This window comes from Clytia hemisphaerica, unplaced genomic scaffold (assembly GCF_902728285.1).
Source record: "Clytia hemisphaerica strain Z4C2 unplaced genomic scaffold, Clytia hemisphaerica genome assembly, whole genome shotgun sequence".
Lineage (NCBI taxonomy): Eukaryota > Metazoa > Cnidaria > Hydrozoa > Leptothecata > Clytiidae > Clytia > Clytia hemisphaerica.
The window spans coordinates 402,436-418,217 of record NW_027103768.1 but is presented as its reverse complement, the minus strand read 5'-3'; the positions used below and the strand labels follow the sequence as shown (position 1 = coordinate 418,217).

The 15,782-nt window shown below is 36.6% G+C and overlaps 3 protein-coding genes across 3 annotated transcripts; 1 reads left to right on the top strand and 2 right to left on the bottom strand.

Moving 5' to 3' along the window:
* The first annotated feature begins 147 nt into the window (after window positions 1-147).
* LOC136805730 (uncharacterized) lies at window positions 148-3,720 on the top strand. The gene is made up of 8 exons (XM_067062275.1): window positions 148-492; window positions 669-865; window positions 1,047-1,167; window positions 1,483-1,687; window positions 2,174-2,207; window positions 2,404-2,476; window positions 2,603-2,790; window positions 3,057-3,720. The coding sequence occupies exons 1-8, from the start codon at window positions 246-248 to the stop codon at window positions 3,369-3,371; spliced, it is 1,380 nt and encodes a 459-aa protein (XP_066918376.1). The 5' UTR covers window positions 148-245; the 3' UTR covers window positions 3,372-3,720.
* A 94-nt stretch (window positions 3,721-3,814) lies between these two features.
* Window positions 3,815-4,807, bottom strand: LOC136805828 (tropomyosin-1-like). The gene has a single exon (XM_067062395.1). The coding sequence runs from the start codon at window positions 4,805-4,807 to the stop codon at window positions 3,815-3,817; it is 993 nt and encodes a 330-aa protein (XP_066918496.1).
* Window positions 4,808-9,844: 5,037 nt separating this feature from the next.
* LOC136805725 (uncharacterized) lies at window positions 9,845-15,689 on the bottom strand. The gene is made up of 2 exons (XM_067062271.1): window positions 15,403-15,689; window positions 9,845-11,299 (listed from the first exon to the last, which is right to left on the bottom strand). The coding sequence occupies exons 1-2, from the start codon at window positions 15,597-15,599 to the stop codon at window positions 9,853-9,855; spliced, it is 1,644 nt and encodes a 547-aa protein (XP_066918372.1). The 5' UTR covers window positions 15,600-15,689; the 3' UTR covers window positions 9,845-9,852.
* Between the last annotated feature and the right edge of the window lie 93 nt (window positions 15,690-15,782).

Below are 15,782 nucleotides of genomic sequence, written 5' to 3'. Positions count from 1 at the left end.
AAATTTCTCAGTGAAATGGAATTTTATTTGCTTAATATCTACGTGTAAATAAAGAGGAGAGGAGAGATTTATACAAAGCTTTTGATGTTTCAAAAAAGATGGTTTAGAATTTCCTACACAAGTGTCAACATGTATACAATCGTCTTGTCTCAAATATGATATTAATCACCAAACTTCACTTTTATGCTACTTTTCTCGATTAGTATACTTTGTAAAAGTCAGTAGACATTTTATTTTCATCAAATATGTATTTCTTTCTTTGCTTGACATGGCTTCAATTGGTGTTTGTTACATCGAACCAAGTGGAAATCATTCTATATAGAGATATAGAGGGTGATTATTTGAAAAATGCTTGGTCAGCACTTTGTCAGCAATACAAGAACACCGTTTGGGATGATGATGATAAGTTGTGTAAATGCCCGTCGAAACAAACTTTCTACACGAACCCGTCGAATAAGGAGTTGGGCTGTTACCTTGGTAACGAAGCCGGATGTAAGAATTTTCCTTATCTCTCTTGAAAAAACTCTAATTTTCTAATATTCTTGGAAGGTATCGATAGAGTGAAGTTTACCTCGCATGTTATTCACACCTCTCATTAAGTGTGTTGTGTAGTCTTGCTCGAAATGTTTTTAACTTGTTTGGATTCATTGTCTTTTGTTTCGTTTCAGCATGTTCGATCTTTTTAAGTGAAACACCTTCATCGGTTTATCTCACCAACGTGACAGTCGACCATCCAAGTGTAACATTTGGTCCTTTTGACACCTCTATCAACGGGTGTAGAAGACCGGCCTCCGACAGATGGGATAAGGACGGTTGGAAATCTACTAAAGACATCAAGGTCAAAACGAGATCAACTGAAGTCGCGGTAAGCTTCAACAAGAAGAACAAATTTTCTTTGACTCCGAAACATACCTCCTACCGAACAACATGCATTTTGTTTGCTTATCCTTTCGTCATCAATGCTCACGAGTTACGAAATGAAGTAATATATTCACTGTTATTTATTCTGTACATTATCTACATTGGTATGTTTTTCTTCCTTTCAGATTGGATTCGCAAATACAGATATTCCTTCATATGTACATGGGGCTTTATTTAAAGTACGACTTTCATGTCCAGCAGATAAGAAGAAATGCTTCCTCTTCAAAGTTCGCGGATCACAAACACGTAAGGATTTATTTTTCACCTTACCTTGTTATCAGTGGGGTGTTATGTATGGCTCCCTAATTTTAAGGACGTAAATTAATGCAATTTCTCTTTAAAAACACACATCGTATTTTATGTCAAATGGATCAGGCTAATTGAGAATGTCTTTAAAAATAAAGAGCACTGTGCTGTGCTGTGCTGTACTGGTCATAGTTGAACGCAATCCATGCAATTTCTTAGCAATACTGTGAAATTTGACTTTAAGCAATAAGTCTATATCTTTCTGATTAGTTTTATTGGTACTTCGTTATTTGTTTTTATATTTTCAATGACCAGTAACATCAGCATTGCCACCGACCACCCAACCGCCCCTTCTCACCACGTCCGAACATTCAACAGCACCGTCAGGTCACAAACAAAATGGAATTGAAAATGAGGGGGGCGGTGGAATGTCACAAACGACCGCTTTCATTCTTGGTGCGATAGTTGCTGTGCTCATTGTTGCTATGGTGATCGGTGGATTGTTCTTTCACAGAAAGAGGTAGTGACTGGTTTCTTAAAGAATATTGAAAATCCTTAATGGTGTTTGCTATTGTAGGGTATTAACCACCACTTCTAAATGATGCTGCTCGTAATCCTGTTTGATGTTTTGGAGAGGTCTGTGATTGAGGCTAAACAATACAACTGTGACCATATTATTATTTGGCACAAAAGGAGTTTTCCTGCAAAATTTAAAAAAAACTACAAGTAGTTTTAAAGTGGCTTAACTTAGAGTTTGAAAGTATAGAGTTTCAATATGAGACTTAAGACTTAGCAGCTTAGAATCTGAGGATCCAAAAGCTCGTGAATGGTCTGTCTAGGCTGAAATTAAAGCCTGGAAGCCATTCTACAGTTCCCAAATTGAAATATCCGATTAGATAAAGTAGCAAGCCTGAAATTGTCATTCTCCCCCGGGACTTTAAATTCATTCAGCAAAATACCCAGAAATGCCAGCATATCCATGATTATGATGTTACTTACTTTTCAGAAAGCAGAAGAAAGCTGGCCGCCCACATCCAAGTGTAAGTTTTCAATCATTTATCATACATTTATATCAGAATATCGCTGAGATCAGATTATTAAGAACAAAAAAAAACTATTTCAGGGATGCGTGCAGATGGTTGGAAGAATCGAAAAATTAAGGAGGCGTTTTTAACTTTACTAGGCACCTGATAATGAAGTAAAATTCATTCTTTTATAATTCTTTTCTGTTATTAGATGAAAGGAAGTCGGAAGTCGAATTTCGGTGATAATGGTGACAATCTTTATGAAGATATTGGGAATGGTCTTTGTAAGTATCTCTTGTATTGTAACCTTTTAAAAAGTACGACGAACGATTCTTGTCTTCAACCCTTTATGATGTTTGTGGTGCAATATCAATTTGCAAAAAAAAAACCGCTAATTTTCTACTTTACAGATGCAGATATTGGTGACAGAGATTTATATCTGAACCCAATCGAAACAATGAAACGCCCTCCTATATCTCGCCCTACGCCCGCCACTCTTTCTCTTCCGTCATCAACTCTATCGACGGAGAATCGATATGGTGGTATTGAAGTTCGTTCAAGCAACCCACCCTCTGAAGCCACCATTCAAAGATTCAACGTAAGTTACAATCTGGCTAGCTTCTTTTCCTTATTTAAGGGGCAAACGCCGAAAATCAATAAAAACTATTTATTTCAAAGATCTGCGAGGGAATTTAAGAAAATAATATTGACTTGCCAAAAACGGAAAATTAGTTCCAACCTAATTCAGATCTCTGTTATTTGAACTAAATAGATGCCCCATCTGAGGAGAGTTAACTTAGTCAGTGAGACAGGGGTCGAAACAAACTTCACGTAAATGTAGAACGAACTTTATTCATCTCGCAGATTTACCAACCACAACCATCCCTACCAAAAGGTGAGCAAGCAAAACACGCTCCCGATGAAGAGGACGAACGATATAGCAGCCTCGAACCTTCCGAATCTCTTGGAAATATAAACGGGGGTTACGTCTCATTGAACAGAGCAGCGACTCTGGAGGATCAATATGTCGCACCAGGTCACATTGAACCCCCGTCTTCTTACCAAGCATTGGATAAATTGGACAATATTCCATCATTACAGCCGGGGGATACGTATGATGTAGTGGGGACAGTCTCCATGGACGATAACGGCGAAAGTACGTACGATTGTGCTATCTAAGGAACGAGAATTATTTCCACTCTTATCATAGTTCTGGTTGAATTGTAATTTACAGTAAAAATCTGGGAAATATTCTGCAGCTCCAGTCATGAAAAGTACTCAGGGGTCCTGCTATCCATTGAACAATCATACTTGTACTAATTTTATAGACGGGCGGTAAAAAGAATTGATTAAAAACATGTTCATGAAACCAATAAAGATGAATGGAAACTGAACTCGACTTTTGTATATACCTTGATGATAATAACTTTATAAATAAGTTACGAAGGCTGAAAATTGATTGACAGATTGAATTATGAAAAGCCAAAAAACAGACAGTAAACTAAATATGTAGTATTTTTGTAAATGATATATATTTTTCATCAATGATCACTCCTCGCCTCACACCTCACCACTCCTCGCTCTATCACACTCTCTCTCTATTTACAAAAATTTTTTAGTTTTTATGCTACGTAAAGGAATTCTGCGAGTAGTTCTTGAACGATCCCATATACGTTGTCATCTAAATACGAAAGGCTTTCTTTGCGTTGGACGAGCTTGTGAAATGGAAACCTCATGCTGAACGCTTTTCTCGATTGAAGACGTTGCTTGATGAGGTTAGCAACTTTCAACAATCGTCCACCGATTCGCTCGTCCCGAACTTTCACTTCTTTCTTTTCCAATTGGAGATAGAAATTTCGTTCTTTTTCAATTTTCAACCTCGCTGTGAAGTTTATTTTTTCTTCTTCCACAACTTGAAGTCGAAAGGAGAAATGTTCAACGTCGTCTACGAGTTTGTTGTTCTGTTGTTCAAGGCTTTGGATTTTGAAGTCCATCTCTTGAATACTTTGTTTTGACGAGTCGATTCTAACGCGAGATAAAGCCAGCTCATCTTTTGTGTTTTTCAATTCGATCATTATTGCGTTCAAATCGCCAACCAACTTTTCATTTTCCAATCTTTGATCGTCCAGTTCGTTCGAGAGTTGTTTGTTCTTTCGCGTGTTTTTTGAAAGAACTTCTTTCAACTTTTCGATGACGCCATCTTGTTCACGAGATTCGTGAACTAAAGCAGCTGCTTCTCGATAGGCTTGTCGTAGTTGATTATCAGTACGTTCGCAATCCAAGCGAAGTTGAAATTTGGATGCTTGCAGATCAAGGATGATTTGTTCTTGCTTTCTGATTTCCTTTTTAGCAGTAGCGATTTCGAGGTCAGTATTTCTGACGATTTCTTTCATGACTTCAGTCATTTCATTCATCTGTTCAATCGTCAAATCTTTCTCAGCCAATAGCTGATCTTTTGAGGAAAGCCTTCTTTCCAAATGAACGTTTTGAATTTTTACTTTTTCATACAATGCTTTATAATCAGGTTCTTCTGAAGATTTGATCGAAAGATCATCAATATCTTTCGTTTCTGAAACCATTCTCTTTTCTTCCGAAGAACTCAATCGAGAAAACATCTTCACTCAATAAGGGCAAAGATTCAATTCAAAGAATTTTCTTTAGATAAATTCTTTTCATGCTTAAATTGTATATTTGACGTCAAATATATCTTTTATAAATTTCCACGTCACAAAATTTTACCTTAGACTTTCGCGAGCAGCAACTTTCACGAGGTCGAAAAATCGCGAAATTTACGACATTTACTTTCGCGAATTTAACGAAAAAAGATTTTTCCTATTTGATCGTTCAAATCTTCAAATGTACTCAATCCACATTTGATAGACTTTTGCATTATTTCTACACTAAATTTAACCCTTTGTTATCATCAATAGGAAAATTCGAGTAAATTTTCTTTTCAGATTATTTTTCGCGAGTATAAACTTTCGCGAATTCCCTTTTCAAGAACTTTCAAAGACATTTACTTTACGCGAAAATCATGAAACTTTCTGCTCGCGAAAGTTTGTACGCCTAAAGTATGTCTCAATTACATTAGTATTAAAAAAATCGAAGATTGAGAGTACATCCTCATCTTAAGCTTAACCCTTTAAGTGCCACGGTCATTTAAGTTTTTTAAAGAAAATCGCTAGTTCAAACTTTAAAGGATTATATCTCGAGATCTAGAAGGAGTTAGAAGCTTGTTCATAGCTTGTTGAATAGCTTAGAGTCTCCTTTTTCTTTTAGGCGCCCGATTTAGGAAGGGTGGGATGGGCGGAAAGGGCCAAATTTGGAGGTTCTTGGATCACTCGTAGACCAAAAATGGTCAAAAAACGGTCAAATCTTAAAAAAAGTGGATTTTTGGCAAATTTTTGCTTTTTTTTGACTTTTTGGCTTAATATCTTGCTGGAAAAACTCACTTTTTTTTTTGCTTGACCATGAAGCCCAATCCAATTCCTACGAGTTAGATCAAAAATGACGATTTCTAACTCAAACTGGACATTACAGGAGGGCCTAATATATACGACATTGGCACTTAAAGGGTTAAGCATTACCTCAGATAAATACAAATTTCTATTTTTGAAATTCTTCTGAGACTTGTGAATATCAGTGTCTTGACTTTTCTTTCTGTTCACAAACAATATTAATCGAAAATTGGCAGGGAAATAATTAGAGACAATTCATATTTGTTGAGCCATTGGTATTTCCTAGTGCGTAACGTTAGTAAAATATCGTGTAAATGTAATAATCGTGAAAAATATTTTATAAAGCTAAATATGATTAAACTGAGTAATAATATCATTAGTCGTAATGGCTGTTGTTCATATGAACCTTTAGATATAGACAAGCATAATGTATTTAGATAATCTATTTGTCGTATAATATAATATGTATTTAGAATATCTCAGTTTAGTTAAAACCGATAGTTTTCGTGATATGTCATTTATTTCTTATCCCATCTTAAGAAGAACATGGTAACTCAAGGTCGCATAAATCACATAAAACCGCATAAAGTCACATAAAACCGCATAAATCACATAAAGTCACATAAAACCGCATAAAGTCACATAAATCCTTGGATGAATTCACGTTATTATAATGTCGAGAGCATTATCATATTAGAAAATCATATCGGTAAAAATAAAAATCATATCAATTGAGTATGGAATTGGATCAGTGAAGTAGAAATCATATCAATTGAGTTTGAATTAGATGAGAAAAATCATATCAGTAGAGCAAAAATCATATCGGGTAATCAAATTCATATCGAGTAATCAAAATCATATTGAGTAATCAAACTCATATCGAGTAATCAAACTCATATCGAGTAATCAAAATCATATCGAATAATCAAAATCATATCGAGTAATCAAAATCATATCGAGTAATCAAAATCATATCGAGTAATCAAAATCATATCGAATATGAGAACCATATCGAATAATGAAAATCATGTCAATTATTAAGAATCCCGGGGGGGTACTACCCTTGTCGACCGACGGGGGTGCTCCGCTGAGGTTCGAAAAATGGACCCTACGTGGGACTCGAAATTTGCGAAAAAAGTGACCCTGAATGGGACTGAAATTCCAAAATTTTCTACTTTTTCCCCAAATTTTCCAGAAATAGGCACCCTACGAGGGACTGATTTTTCTATTTTGGTGTTTTTGCGACCCTACCTGGGACTCGTGGAGGTTAAAAAAGGTACCCTGACCAGCGGAGCATCCCCGTAACCCATTTTGCCCTAGTACCCCCCCCCCCCGGGTTAAGAATCATATCAATTAATCAGAATCGTTTCGATTGGGTATAATGTCTTGCGTTATTGTATAAAAAATAAATTTTAAGTATAAAAAATGTGCGTAATTCTTTTAGGTAAATTTACAGTTTGCAAGTTCTGATTTAATAATCTCATAATTAACATAAACCTAAGAGACTCCGAGCTAATGAATCTCTTCCCTGGACTAAAAACCTGCCTCCCTCGAACTACAGGGGTTGGTTCCTTTTATGCCAAACTGACCGATTTTTTGACAGGACAAAAAACCATGGGTCGTTAAGTAAAAGATAAACAAAAATTAAGCTGCTTGTTCATACTTTAAACCAATTTTGTATCCATTAATAGTGTCTTTTTGTTGCAAGTGTCACTTTTTGCTGGTATAGAGTCTTTTAGTGATTTGTAATTTAAATACTTGATGTCTGTTTGGAGATTACTCGATACACGATCTCTGCTCTTTAATTCATTTTCGGATTACTTTTGAATGATACATAGGTAGTTCGGCGCATGAAAAAAGAAGTTTAAAATGTTAAAGTGTCGGTTAACTAACGTTGCACACTTTTGAAAGCGAGGTAGAAGATAATTAATTGCTCTGATTTATACAAAAGGATACGCTCGGATGAACATTGAGCGCAAAAGAATGGTGTGAATTCAAGAACCGCCAAGAATTTTGCTTACCGCCTTTCTGCGACCGGCGGAAAGCTCAAGAAGTGAGATTCTTATTTCCTAATTATATGTGTATGCTTTGAAATAGCTCTCTTTCGTTAAATCTTGTCTACGTTTTTCACTTATGACTCGGGAATAATTACGAGTAGAAGTTAATGGTATTTTTTCAAGTCAAAGTCGCTCTTAATCTTCTACTGTATTCGTATTTTTTTATTTCGCCGTCATACGATTCTAGAAGTAACAAGTGATACTTTTATGGACCTATCTGGTTATGCATTTAACACATATATAATTGATATCTACGTGAGCATGACCGTTAAACAAGCATTTAATTTAGAACACAAATAGTGACGATCTATTAAAATTAGTCGTTTGTTTCTTATAAAGAAAACGTTTAGAAACCAAAAGCTCTTGAAATATTCTTTCATATTTAAGACTTCGTGAGCAAAAAAAAAAACATCTATTTTATCAAAAAATTTAGTAATTTGGCTAAGAACATTGATGTATGCTTATTAATAGTGATTCTTATAGATAAAGATGCGTTTTTTGAGCCCAAAATTTTTTTTTGCAAAAATCTGCTTGAGCCATCTTTTACCTATGATGGTACCCTACTTTCATATAAAAATCAGAAAAAATTAATGATCCAATTTTTCAAAAAGTCCAAAAAAACCCGTTTTTTAGCCGTTTTTTGGCCCAAATTTGCCCAAATTTTTTTTTTTGAAAATCGGGCTCCGTCACATTTTGGGCACCACCATTTTGCACCTTTGTACCAAAAATCAAAAGATTCCTATGATTCAATCTCCAGAAAAGTTGGTAACGAACGGACGGACGAACAGATGTTAGTTTATAGGACCTCCACCCCACCGGGGTAGGTCCAAAAAGAAGTGATAAGGGACTACCCCGAGGGGGACGGGCACTGACCTAGACGGCTGACGGAGACGTGCCGCTGGAGTTCGAAAAGTTGACCCTGTCAGATATGAATTTTTGGTAAAATGGTGATCCTGTCAGAACTAATTTTCACCCTAACCCTAAATGGCAAAAATGACTAAAAGTAGACGAAAAACTGAAAATTTTTCTAATTTTTATTCTGAAAAATTGTCCAAATAACCAAAAGTGGTCCCTGTCAGATACACATCTTGAAAATTACTAGATTTGGGACCCTGTCAGATATCTTCAGAGGCTAAAAAGAGACCCTTGACCCCGGCACGTCCCGTACCCAATGCCCCCGGGGGGGGGGGGGGTGGTAATCACATATAGATTTTTCCCATAACTAAGTTCTCACCACCTCATATCCTTAGCGTCAACCATCGAAAATCAATCAGAAGCAAAAATTGCTGTAATTTTTAATAGGTAGTCAAATTTTAAGCGATTATCAAGGATCGACAGACATGGAACAAAATCAAGTCGGAAACCTGGAAATTCCTTTATATTGTCGATCTCACACGATAAAGAATAGCCTTAAAACTAAAGTCAAGATCTAGGCGAAAAGGGACAAATTGGGTTGATCATAAAAACGAAAGGTCGAGGATTCAGCAAACGGGTTTTTGTCGCCAGGTTTCCGGGCTAATTTTTTCTATTGGAAAGTTATTAGGTACTAGAAATCTTGGAATTACCTATACTAGAAGGGCGACATTATACAGACATTTTACTTGTGATAGATATCGGATTTAATTTCTTGTAGAAAATTTTCTTTTTATCTAACCCACGCCTACAAAATTTGCCGAAGATATGTACAAAACGTATGAAAAATATAAATGTATGTACAAAATATAGAGGAAAACTATAAAATTTCTTATGATTAAAAATTCGCAATTACACGTTTTTTTTTTATTAGAACCCAGTTTATAAGAACATTTAGGCTGAAATTCGTCGAAAAATTAAGAACATCGTAAGAACATGCCCAGCCTCAGTTTGGAAAAAAATTACAAGAAACTACAATTTTTCTTCTTTTCAAGCAGTTTTAACCCAACTTAGGCATGGATTTTCTAAAATCGAGAGTCAAATATTGTCCAAATTGTACCAATTTTATATGCTCTTTATTTTGCATGATATTGTCGATTTAGAGTAGTCTGAAAAATTAAGAACGCATTTAAGAACATTTAAGGCTGAAAATTGCTAAAAAAATAAGCACATTCAGGCTCAGCCAAATTTTAAGTGTTCTAATAAAAAAAAAAACGTGTATTGTACAAAAATTCAAGAACTTTCATGATCGGCCTGGTATGACATATCATTTGACTTCAAACCTTTGATTTCTAAACGTTCTAGCGTAGAGGAAAGTTCGTGTACAAATCTTCCTTCTCTTTCTTTTTCAAGCCTCTTAATGCTGGATTTGAATTCAGGAAATGTCTCTTCTGCAATTCGCTTGCATTCTGTTAGCAAGTCTTCCGATCGCTTCCAATAGTTCTCAATAAACAATGAGCATCGACATTTCAAAAGCATCATAAAACATCGATTTCTTAAGGATAACGATTCCCCTTCTAACTTCTCAAAAATGTCTTTCACTTCTTGCAGCTTGACCTTACAAGGGTCATGGTAATACCCCTCCAATAGCAATTCTGCTTTCAAGAGATGTAATCGGCGTAATTTATGCAAAGATATCTTTGAACCTTTTTCAAAGGTGCTTTTGGCTTTATCAAACCAGAACAAAGCCTCTTCGGCCAGGCGAATACGAAGGTTAGGTAACTTTTTACTGAAACCTAACACGATTTCTCCTTGAAGAGTATAAAAATGCCCTAAGTCGTCCTCCAGTGTCCCTTTACGATCTACATGGAGAACGTTCAGACAATCTTGAGCCGTTCCTAGATTTCCTTCCAAAACGTGAATGCTTGCTAAATAAGAATAGGCTCTATTCAAAAGGAAACTTTTGTTTAGACTCTTCGGGATGATGTTTTTGACAACTTGTTGAATGATTTTCTTGGAGGATCGGTACTCTCCTTGCAATGTGTGGAATAAACTTTTCTCGATCAATAAGAAAAGCTTCAATTCAGCATTTTTGTTTTGGTTTGTCTCACCTTCGGACGCTTGTCTACAAAACATTTCGTACACTTCTGAAAACTCGGATAATTTGCCTTCTTCAAAAAGGTCGTGAAGTGAAGAGATGATTTGTGTGAAACTTGCGTTGGAGCAGAACGTTGGAGTATTTGCACCTCCCTTGAATCTTCTGTGTGGAAAACAGAGGGTCAGTGCGAGGTCAGTCTGATGCTTCTTTTTCTTTTTGGATTTGAGTTTTGGAGCTTCGATGTTTTTGATGTCGATATTCATCTCGTTGACTTTCATCAAGAAGTTGCTGTTTTTCTTCCTGTTGGTATTCAAACTTTGCCATAAGGAAATTTGAAATGTAAATTTGTTGGGTGGGCCTAAGATACGAATCCAAAAGCCAGTGACTTCGTTAGGAATGAACTTTGTTGCGAGTCTGTGATCTCTGACATCGCATAACATGATTGAATGATTAGTGGAAGGTTTTTCACTTTCGATCTTATCAACAGAGATGAAGAACGAACAATCTGGATCAGAATTCTCTTCATCGCCAACGAAGCGTCTGAAAAAGACTTTGGGGTCGTTGTTGACAGTTTTCTCCATATTGACATGTCGCACTTTTTGTGGTTGGCTTTTTGACCATTGGCAAGACAACAGAATCGTCCTAGAAGAAAACACAAAATCATTAAATATCTTAAAACTAGCTGCTTCCTTAGGTTCATTACCAACCCTTGGACTCTTTTCTCCCTTATTCACAATTTTTTCTTGATCTTGCTTTCAATATCTTTTACGTTCATTCACTAGCAATAATTTAATATCACACTCTAACAACTCTTTGTGTTCACTTGCTAGTTTACTCACTCAAAAAAATTTCTACGCATGTATCAAAAGAGCTATTTTCTGTTCCACCTTTTTTATTCACTCACTCGTTCGCGATCTTTTCTCTCGCGATCTTTCTTTCACTCTCTCGCAATCTTTTCTGTTCACTCTCTCGCGATCTTTCTTTCGCTCGCTCGCAATCTTTTCTGTTCACTCGCTCGCGATCTTTCTTTCGCTCGCTCGCAATCTTTTCTGTTCACTCTCTCGCAATCTTTCTTTCACTCGCCCGCAATCTTTTCTGTTCACTCTCTCGCGATCTTTTTTTCACTCGCTCACAATCTTTTCTGTTCACTCTCTCGCGATCTTTCTTTCACTCGCTCGCAATCTTTCCTGTCTACTCTCTCGCGATCTTTCTTTCACTCGCTCGCAATCTTTTCTGTTCACTCTCTCGCGATCTTTCTTCTACTCGCTCACAATCTTTCCTGTCCACTCTCTCGCGATCTTTCTTTCACTCGCTCACAATCTTTTCTGTTCACTCTCTCGCGATCTTTCTTTCACTCGCTCACAATCTTTCCTGTCCACTCTCTCGCGATCTTTCTTTCACTCGCTCGCAATCTTTTCTGTTCACTCTCTCGCGATCTTTCTTCTACTCGCTCACAATCTTTTCTGTTCACTCTCTCGCGATCTTTCTTCTACTCGCTCACAATCTTTCCTGTCCACTCTCTCGCGATCTTTCTTTCACTCGCTCGCAGTCTTTTCTGTTCACTCTCTCGCGATATTTCTTCCACTCGCTCACAATCTTTCCTGCTCACTCTCTCGCGATATTTCTTCCACTCGCTCGCAATCTTTTCTGTTCACTCTCTCGCGGTCTTTCTTTCACTCGCTCGCAATCTTTTCTATTCACTCTCTCGCGACCTTTCTTCTACTCGCTCACAATCTTTTCTGTTCACTCTCTCGCGATCTTTCTTTCACTCGCTCACAATCTTTCCCGTCCACTCTCTCGCGATCCTTCTTTCACTCGCTCACAATCTTTTCTATTCACTCTCTCGCGATCTTTCTTCTACTCGCTCGCAATCTTTTCTATTCACTCTCTCGCGATCTTTCTTTCACTCGCTCGCAGTCTTTTCTGTTCACTCTCTCGCGATATTTCTTCCACTCGCTCACAATCTTTCCTGCTCACTCTCTCGCGATCTTTCTTTCACTCGCTCACAATCTTTTCTGTTCACTCTCTCGCGATATTTCTTCTACTCGCTCACAATCTTTCCTGTCCACTCTCTCGCGATCTTTCTTTCACTCGCTCACAATCTTTTCTATTCACTCTCTCGCGATCTTTCTTCTACTCGCTCGCAATCTTTCCTGTTCACTTCTCTCGCTCATGAATTCTTTTCACTGCTCACTCGTTTCGCAATCATCTTTTCGTTCACGCATTTCAAAAAAAAATCCATTAAAGTATTGGATAGATAGATGGATTGGTTAGTCATCCATCAGAATACCTAAAACTTTCCTGTTTTTTGGATAGAGAGATGGGACGCTTTTTATAATTTTATAGAAGCATGGGCCTCAATTTTAACTAAAATCAAACATATCTAATAACAACTTTTAAGAACAATCCCACCCTCTGCCTTAGATTTCAGTAATTGCTAAGAAAATGCTGGTTTTAATCTTTAATCATATAAATATAGTAAAGTAAATAAAGTAAAGAATATTAAAGAACACTACTTTTAAGAACACTGTTTCTATGATCTTGAACAAAAAATACTAATAGCCGAGCTTCAGCCAAAATTTTATGTTTCTTAAGAAAATTAAAAGTTTTATTTTTACATAAGTGATCCGTTTCATATCAGACACATATGTTATATTAGGACAGTGTCTGTCTATTGTTATATGTGTCCCTGCAAGCGATTTAGAGCACATTCAAGATCGGCCAGGATCGGCCAAGTAATTCTACGGCCCAAATCGGCCTGGTCCGGTTCGGATCGGCCAAGTCCGGTCTGGATCGGCCTATAACGGCCAGGTCCGGTTTTGGCAAGTTACAAACCTGATAAAACAAAAGTAATGATGTTCGGCCAATGTAAGACTGGTCTAGGCCGATATGGACCGGTCCAGGTCGATACGAACCGGTCCAGAATGTTTTACGGAAGCCGAAATATTAATTATAAGCAAAATTGTTTTCAAACAGTCAGCGTTTTCGTCGTAAATCACATACTCCCTTGTATATCATAACCTTGACTCACTCGCTCTTATGAATCCATTTAGAAAAGATTGTTAGAAATCCTCCTTAGAATAGAATTGCACTGCGTCCCTTTGTTAGTTTATTTAGACATCCCTGTATCATTTACATATCTCCCCTGTTAAAACTTGCATGTCAATATTTTTCTTCGTATTTCATACACAGCTAGTAAAGTAACACCAAAACCAAAAGGAATACCAATTGTTTCGACCTTTTAACTAACAACAGCACAATCTCTGAAAAGGAAACTGTTACTTGCCTTTCCTTTGCTGATATTCCAATAATACCAGTAATCTATTAGCTCATGAAAAATTATTCTCGTGATGGTTTTAGTGAAAACAAAAAAATGAAAATACTTCCTTCTTCTTGCTTCTGTTGTGGTTCTTTTCCTTTTGCTTTTGTTTTGATTTTAGAGTCAGAGACTTTTCAAAACAATTGGAAAATTTTTTTTAATAATTTGATCGAACAATTTTCAAAACATTCAAACGTTCTCTGGAGTTCATTCGAACACTTTACAAAAAGATTCGAAAGTTTTTAGGCACTCGAGATTGTAAACAAAAAACCGTCATACGAGTTGCTTGTTTGTTTTCAGATCGGACTTGGCCGAATTTGGCCGATTTGGACCGGTCTAGATCGGCCTTTGTTTAGAGAAAAGATTTAGAAACATGGCTCAGCTAAGATCGGCCTAGATTGGCCAAGATTAGTCAACATCGGCCAAATTCGGCCAGGGACGGTCCAGACCGGTCCATATTGGCCAAAAGTTCGGCTTTTTAAGGATCGGCCCATTTTCAATGTGCTCCAAATCGCTTGCAGGGACACATATTATGCTGATATAAGCAAATGTTTTTCTCTATCTGACCATTATTGCTCCACATCCGTGTCAATCCAATGTGAAAAAGCTTGTGAATTAAAATTGATGAGTAAGCAAATGATTTCACTCTTATTTAAAAACAAAACCTTTTTAAGCTTTATGAAACATGCAGAAATTGTTCCCGATTCTTGTCGGTTGTTGTAGTGGTGGGTACCCAGGGGGTACCTACACCATCAATAGCAGTCAATAGACCTTTTTTTAAAGAGGCAGCCATGTTGAATAATGAATAATTATATGTATCCAGCATAAAAACAATTAATGATACAGCCATGCATATTTTAAAATATGCATGATACAGTAATTATGCATGGCTGTATCATTGTTTTTATGCTGGAGTACATAATTATTCAACATGGCTGCCTTAAAAAAAGGTCTATTCGATACCAATTCGGGTTATCATGAGGCGGTGGTAAGTTCCATCCTTTCTAAAAACCAAAAGACTTTCTGTCCCTTAATTTATTAAATCCAATTACCTAAAATCTCAACAGAAGAATTAGGATATCATATGAAAAATTTAAAAATGCCCTTGACACTCACTTAAAGTTGATCTCGAGATGAACCCCAAATTCATGGATATACTGGGTAGTACAAGGAGAGCTAATTCAACTTCAATACTTGACATGAAAAATATCTGTAGAGATTCTTTTCTCTTGACAGATTGATCAAACAGAGGCGTGGTTTACCAAGAATCTTACAGCCTGAGCACTTTTCTCAAACACCTACACAAGTAATTTACAAGTAAGTACAATATATGATCGCATAAAACTTCCCTGCTTTTCAGGTGGTAGCCAGCTTAAAAATCAAGGTGTAATTAACAATAAAATTAAATAAACATTAAGCTACCTACTTGTCAAAGGTAGGATTAGGAAACTGTCTTCTGTTTTGGCCATTTTGGAAAGGAGTGTTAACTTTGGAGATTACAGATAAATATGGCCATGGCTTTTCTTCATTGCTTTCGATTGAAGAACGAGTCTCTTGCTTTGATTCCTTCGAAATAGTAGTAGAAAATATTTCATTCTCCTTTTGAAATTTGAAAGAAACCATTATTGCTTCATCTTCAGTTTGTTAACTGTAACATTATACACAAAAGTAAAAAGATTGCAAGTGGTTCTGCTGAGTGTTGAAGTATCTGCTGCAAACGGAACCGCTGCAAACGTGACCAAGTGAACAAGATAACTAAAGCGAAAGTACTTTTACGATATGTACACAAGGAAAGGTGATACTGTC